At 32.4% G+C, this 7,486-nt stretch overlaps 2 protein-coding genes across 2 annotated transcripts in view; one reads left to right on the plus strand and one right to left on the minus strand.

The window, feature by feature from the left end:
• Positions 1-4,162, plus strand: part of LOC108755982 (3-hydroxy-3-methylglutaryl-coenzyme A reductase) — a 17,312-nt gene extending 13,150 nt beyond the window's left edge. Inside the window, exons 9-11 of the mRNA XM_018499487.1 lie at positions 1,516-2,134; positions 2,258-3,498; positions 3,847-4,162. Coding sequence (XP_018354989.1) covers positions 1,516-2,134; positions 2,258-3,498; positions 3,847-3,937 — 1,951 coding nt within the window. The 3' untranslated portion in view covers positions 3,938-4,162. The remainder of the gene's footprint in view (positions 1-1,515; positions 2,135-2,257; positions 3,499-3,846) is intronic.
• Positions 4,163-5,110: 948 nt separating this feature from the next.
• LOC108755779 (DNA repair protein complementing XP-A cells homolog) lies at positions 5,111-6,542 on the minus strand. Its single transcript, XM_018499021.1, has 5 exons — positions 6,386-6,542; positions 5,973-6,084; positions 5,784-5,908; positions 5,392-5,668; positions 5,111-5,320 (listed from the first exon to the last, which is right to left on the minus strand). The coding sequence occupies exons 1-5, from the start codon at positions 6,523-6,525 to the stop codon at positions 5,159-5,161; spliced, it is 816 nt and encodes a 271-aa protein (XP_018354523.1). The 5' UTR covers positions 6,526-6,542; the 3' UTR covers positions 5,111-5,158.
• Between the last annotated feature and the right edge of the window lie 944 nt (positions 6,543-7,486).

Consider the following 7,486-nt stretch of genomic DNA (forward strand, 5'->3'; position numbering starts at 1 on the left):
CGAGAGAACTATGTTTTCATGTGCGAAATCCGTATGAATGGTTGTGTATTTTAATATTGCATGAGACGTTAATAATAACGCCTGTACAAAGGATCGACTGTTGGTCCATACAAAGTAAAATGAGAGTCCAAAAATAAGTGACATTATTGGGTGGTGGTGGTAGAGAATTCTTTGAGTATTCTCTCTTCGTTTGTGTACCGGATATCATTCTTAGTTACGTTTTAGTTTGTGAAAAAGTGTTGTTCCATTCGCTTCGATCAAAACGAGTTTCTCTGATTTGTTCATTCACATAATGCTAATTACATCGCAGTGTAGATATATATAAGGCACTTTTTAAATACTAATACAAAATTTTTACACAATTAAATATTTTAGTAATCAAATATTTTTACACAATTACGATTAGCAGTCTTAATTGCCATTTCGTTAGAATTGTGTACTTATAATACATTCTACTCAACAAAATTAAAGAATCATTTGTTCTATCCTATAAAAATAGGTAAATTTTAAGATAATGTAACTTCGTCAAAAATTATCGTATCGAGATATTTAAAAAAGCATTTTAAAGCTTGAAATCTCTACTTTTTAGATCGATACTTAAAAAATCGATCTTAATAATATTTTATGAAGTTACATAAACATGAATGAAGACGCATCAGATTTTAAAAATTTTTACGAAATTTGCGAAGTTCCGCGGCGCGAATTAAAAATTATACACAAATACAATTTACATCACTCGAAAGAGTGAATCTTTACCTAAAATTCTTTTTTTATGAAGCTTCATACGATTTTTTTTTCATCGAGTTATTCAACATTGAAACAAAAACGATTCCTTTTTGCTTCAATGTTGAATAACTCGATGAAATAAATCGTACAGAGATCAAATGAGTGTTACCACCTGTCGACGAATCATTTCTTGACAGCGTATCCGCATGTTGATAAATCACCGGATTAAATTCTGTGCAATTTTACGCCAGATTTGTTGCAAAATATCGCCCAATTAACACTCAATTTTAAAATGCACGCACACACACATACATACGAGGTGTAAATCCGACCGCATAACTTCTCCATGATACATCTCGGGTAATGGTAATACCGGCGGCAAAATTTAGAGAAATTTTTAGAGAAAAGACTAGAAAATGTACTATTCACTTCAAATCACTCATCTGCTTTTTTAAACATGTCGATACGATAATTTTTGACGAAGATTTTTACACTATCTTGAAATTTGCCTATTTTTATAGGGAACAAGTAATCTTTTAATTTTATTGAATAGAGAGTGTATCAATATTACATCAACAGGAAAATATGAAGTACATAGTAAATTTATTTTTACAATCTTGTGAAATATAATAATATAATATATAATCGTATCTTGTGTATATATATAGAAAATAATACAAAATAAAATATTATATATGTATATAATATTATAATAATAATAAAACATTCATTTTGCTTTAATTTATTTATAGTATTGATTTATATTAATGTTTTTGTTCCACATTGTAGCCGATGGCCCTTTAAGAACGAAAGTGAGGTCACGACGAAAACAACAATGGCATATAGCTCGAATACAACCAACGATTCTGATACCGGAAACTCCGAGTTAAATAAACATCTGATGACACCTTGGCTATCAGCTAGCGCGGACAACATTGTGATATTGATATTACTGTTAGCTTTGGCGGTAAAATTTATTTTCTTTGAGGACAGAAATGATGTGGTTGTCAGACAACTAAGATTTAAGGAAGAAGAGGAAGTGGAGAAAGAGGAGGAAGAAGAGAGAGAGGAGGAGGAAGAGGAGGAGGAAAAAGAGGAGACGACAGTGGAGGAGAAAATGAAACTTCTTGATGGCTCCAATCTAACCGATATAGATACCACTATGAACATATGGTTACGAGAACGTTTCGGCGTAACGTTACCGACGATCCAAGAGCAGCCGGTTTTTCCTTTGTCTGGTGTAGGTGGTGGATGGGGTGATGAGAGTGATGTAGAATACGCTGATAAGGAGATACAAACTGAATTGATATATCGTGATGCGAGCGATTCCGGCGAAATTGGTTCATCGCTGAAGAAGTTTGAAGTTCCCAGAAGCGTGCAAGATTGTCTTGAGATATATAAGTCAGAGGTAAGAGAATAATAAAGTAATAAGATTATAATTATATCATTACACACACACACACACACACACACACACACACACACACACACACACATATATATAATAAATATACATATTGTTACATGCAAGCTTGGAGCCAGTGCCCTGACGAATGAGGAGGTGATCCAATTGGTGAAACATAAAAACATAGCTGCTTATCAATTAGAAAAAGCAGTGGGCGACATGGAGCGCGGTGTCGATATTAGGCGTCTCGTCGTGGGTGATGCTGGCAAGTTCACCGAAGAAATGATCGATTTGCCATATAAGCACTATGATTACAGCAAGGTACTCGGCGCCTGTTGTGAGAACGTAATCGGGTACGTACCGGTACCGGTTGGTATCGTTGGACCATTACTGATCGATGGTCAGCTGTATCATGTGCCGATGGCGACGACGGAGGGCTGCCTAGTGGCATCCACTAATCGCGGTAGCCGCGCGCTGTTGAAATGTGGCGTGACCACCCGTGTAACGGCGGACGGAATGACCCGAGCGCCCGTGGTACAATTCCCGGATATTGTGCGTGCATGCGAGGCGATGTCATGGATAGAACATCCGCAGAATTTTGAAGAACTAAAGAACAGCTTTGATCAAACCAGTCGCTTTGCCCGTCTAAAAAAAATTCATCCACGCATAGCCGGTCGAGATCTGCATCTACGCTTTGTCGCCACAACCGGTGACGCCATGGGCATGAACATGTTATCGAAAGGGACAGAGAGATCTTTGCAAACATTACAAACTTATTTTCCAGATATGGAAATAATTTCCCTCAGTGGGAATCTCTGTACCGACAAGAAGCCCGCGGCTGTCAACTGGATTGAGGGAAGGGGTAAGAGTGTGGTATGCGAAGCGATCGTACCTGCGGATGTCGTAATGTGCATACTGAAAACTTCGGTCCACGAACTTGTCAAACTTAACAACAAGAAGAATTTAACCGGTTCAGCCTTGGCAGGCAGTATAGGCGGTTTCAACGCGCACGCCGCCAATATCGTGACTGCGATTTTCATTGCTACTGGACAAGATCCTGCTCAGAATGTTAGCAGCAGTAATTGTTTAACGTTGATGGAACCATGGGGAGTGGATGGCAAAGATCTGCGTATAACATGCACAATGCCCAGCATAGAAGTCGGAACGGTAGGTGGTGGTACCGGTCTGCCTGCGCAAGGAGCATGCCTAGCGATGCTGGGGATCAAGGGTGCGCATCCTACGGAACCCGGCCAGAACGCAAGGAAACTCTCTCGAATCGTTTGCGCCACCGTGCTTGCCGCAGAGCTATCATTGATGGCCGCATTGGCCTCCGGAGATTTGGTCAAGAGTCATTTAAGGCATAATAGGTATGTGACCTGAGCGTGTCTTGTTGAATTTATACAGCTGAAATGAAAAGAATTGAATCAGTGTATGTTATTAGTAATATTATTAAAATTCTTTCTAGATAAAACTTTATTTTTTGAAGTTTATTGTTTAATAGTTAAAATAAACAAAAACCATAAAATATAACTAATCAAAGATATTGATTTCCCTTTAAATTTATAAGCGTTATAAAAAAATTTGTAAATTATATAATGCAAATTTAAAACAGTTTGTTGATGAGACTCAAATTATAAATACAACTATTAGTTATTGTTAATAACTAAATATTTTTTTACAAATAATGATTTGCACATTTCTCTTTCTGTTTACAGATCGTCTGTCCTAATTAGTAACTCGGTGCATACTACTCACGGTAGTACGGATGGCAACAAGCTAACTGTGCCAAACGTTTTGCCATTCTAAAATTTTTGTGCAGATTTTACATAAAAGTCTTAGTACATGGCAAACATGTATTTTTATCATTTCTCTATGAAGCGGCCTGTTGTTTACATTTCGCACCTGCCTCATTAGTATTCCAAAGAAACAATTAGTCAAGTATGCAAGTTTCTGATTTATGCGATGAGATAGGTCGAATTCTATAATGTATATATTCCATCTGTGTAAATATGTATATGGAAGAAGTGTTTCGATAAAAGAGAGAAATGTTTCATCTACTTCCCCCCCCCCCTCTCTCTCTCTTTGGGGCTGTAATGTAAATAATAAACTTTTTTAATTGTTTTGAGATATCTATATTATATTAATCAGGATTTAATTCATCCATAAATTGAATATCGAATTAAAAAAATGGATACGTTCAAGTTTTAATGAAATAAAGAGATAAAGATAAAACAAATCTGTATTATTTATTACAATACATAATTATAACATATAAATTGCATTATAATTTATGTTATAATGTATAAATAGTAATTATGCAAAGCAAAGATTTCCCTTATTCGAAATTCTGTAAATAAGCAATACAATAGTGATAATACAATTTTAGCTAATCAAAGTCTTATTAAGAATTAAATAACAATGGACAATAATAGATTACATAGATATTTTCAACTCGATCTTCTTGCGTTATCTGTTTATAAATTTTTTTCTCAATTCAATAAGTATACGCTTATACGTCCATTTATTGTAATAAATTTCGGATCAAATGAAGTTTGCGTAAAAGAATTAAATAAAGCTTGTATTTCAAACTAGTATTTACATGATACCATAAATTATTTTAGCATTGTCTTCTGCTGAACACTAAAACTTAGTCCCCTTATCTTTAGGCAAAGAAAATATATTATTTCATAATGTAAGTATAAAAAAATAGCAATCTAAATTTTCAATTTTATAATTGTACATAAATTTTTCTAATTTTGTATACAGTGTAGTAATTTTTTAATATAAAAATTTTTTTTAATGTAAATGAGATAAACATATATTCACGTAGTAGAGGCTTACAAAATTAATGAGAAAATTGTAATTGATCAAAAATAAAATTTATTTAAATCTAATTTTTTGAAATATAAAAAAATATGTATAAATAAAAACTACATTGATCAACAAAGAACTAATATTGATGCATCCAAATTTAAATATCAAATACACTTTGATTCATAGTTTCGCGAATAATAATCGGGCATTTTTTCACATTTTTTCGTAGGTTTCTTCATAACTGCACGTTGTGCAAGTATGTGTATATGTATCATCCTCTTCATTGTACGTGTCTTCTCCAAACTCGTGAACATGTGACGCTTTAATCGTCTTATCGTACAATGAACTTCTCACTTGCATTCGCAGCTGTTTGATCTTTGTTTCCATGAAATATGATTTGGTTTAGCAAGAGATGATATAATAAAATGACATATAAATTAAGATACCTTTTTATTGAATTTCTTTATTTTAGCTCCCTCTCGTTTTACTTCGCGCGCTTCTTTTTCCTTCAACAAGTTTTCTTCCGAACCCCAAACTTCCAAAGCTCTTTGTTCTATCTGGAGATGTAGATATAATTTCATCTCACCCCAATTCACATTGTGAGGATTTTTTCGTACAATATACTTAAGTACGGGTTCTCGTCGATCGAGATCGCAATCCTTCAATAGGTATTCTTGTTTAGCTTCAGTTTTAGTAATTAAGGAATGTTTTCCTTCTTTATCTCTAAAATAAAAAAAAAACGATATAACATTTGTGACTTATTCTCAAAAGATATGTGGGAAAGGGAATAGATACCGTATACAAGTAAAAATATTCACTTTAAATGCTGCTACTCTACCTGCATTTATCACAAACAGTCAGATTAAATGTTTGTAAAAGATACGAGTCTCTAAATTTCTGTTGACACTCCTCACATTCATTAAATTTACCGATATCTGGTACCGGCTCGGTTCTAATCTTCAACTAAATAAACATATATTATGTCATAAATGTAATAATATTATAATTATATACATGTGTTATGTACCATTTGCTGTTCTAGTTCACCATTTTCTTCTATTAAGAAGCCTCCTCCGCTATCGATAACACGTTGCCCTTGAACTTTTAGCATTCTCCCTTTTGTAGAACCATCATTTTCTCTATAGACATATTAATAAGAATACTAGTAAAGAGACTAACTTTTAAATAAAAAATATTTATTTTAAAACTGTCAAAGAATTCATTACTAATGCTGATTTTACAATGAGCTGCTAATTCAAAGTCTTACAATTAGTCTTAATTGATGAAGTTGGTCAATCAACATTAGTCATATAAGTTAGCTATTGGTCAACATCGATAAGACTTGGAATTACTGACTACCGACTCATTGTAGAATCAGCATAAAAGATAATTTTATTGTATTTTAAATATATTAATTTTTCGTGTATATGCTTAATATACCTTGCATATGGATGAGTTACAACCTTAGAGCTTTTTAACAAGAGTGCTCTCTGACGATTTCTTTCAGCTCTCTCTTTGAGCTGCTTCTCTATCTCTGTGCTATTTTCACTCATGTTAGAATTATTTTCAATACTAGACATTTCTTAATGAAAACATTTAATTCCTATGTCAATAACATATATGTATTTTTAAAGAATTATATCCTGAAAATAAGCAAATAATGTATAAACATATTTGTCAGTTATTTTTTTAAATTGTAAATATTCAAAGGATATTACATATAGGAAGTTATTTCAGAACCTTGACTATAAAATTATCTATAACAAAGAGGTTAATATAATACCAAATAAATTAAAGAAATCAAAATTTTTAACTTTTAACAGATCGTTGAAGAGATTTCATATCGTTAATATTTGTTTGAAAGATCATATAATTAGAATTACAAGCAAAATTAGAATGTAAAAGTGAAATGTTGTATTATTCCATAATAGCGAGGTTACTTACCACCACTGAGTTATTATTTAAAGCTATATTGTACAACAAAAATGACGTTGAATCAAAAACTCAACTCGTAACAAGTTATAAGTTATATAAACTATAATATAAATTGAGATAATTAGATCAGAAGAATTATTTACGACAAAGCTCTCAAATTATTTTATGTGATGCGTCCTGAATGTCCTGATTCGTTCAGTTTTCTACACTTTCTACACTTTAATACAAGATACGTATGAATAGAGGATAGCTTAATGTTGTAAAGATGTATCTATGAATTAAATCGCAAAACTGAGGAAAAAGCTGCTAAAAAATAAAAAATTTTTCGAAAAATACCGCAACATGTTAATTTATAATATGTTCAAAATATATGTATTAGTTTTTAATATAAATATTATAAACATTTAAATAATTAATTGGAATAAATCTTAAATTTGTTACCCAAATGTATAATTTAGTATCATTGCAAATAGAACGTTTGAAAAAAATAAAATAGAGAGAAACAGCAGATTTGATATCCGATATTCAAAATTATTAATAATTATCCTTTCAATAAACCAATTGTGTGTTGTTGTGATATGTTAATTATATTATTTTCTGATATAT

This window comes from Trachymyrmex septentrionalis, unplaced genomic scaffold (assembly GCF_001594115.1).
Source record: "Trachymyrmex septentrionalis isolate Tsep2-gDNA-1 unplaced genomic scaffold, Tsep1.0 scaffold9, whole genome shotgun sequence".
In the NCBI taxonomy this organism is placed as follows: domain Eukaryota; kingdom Metazoa; phylum Arthropoda; class Insecta; order Hymenoptera; family Formicidae; genus Trachymyrmex; species Trachymyrmex septentrionalis.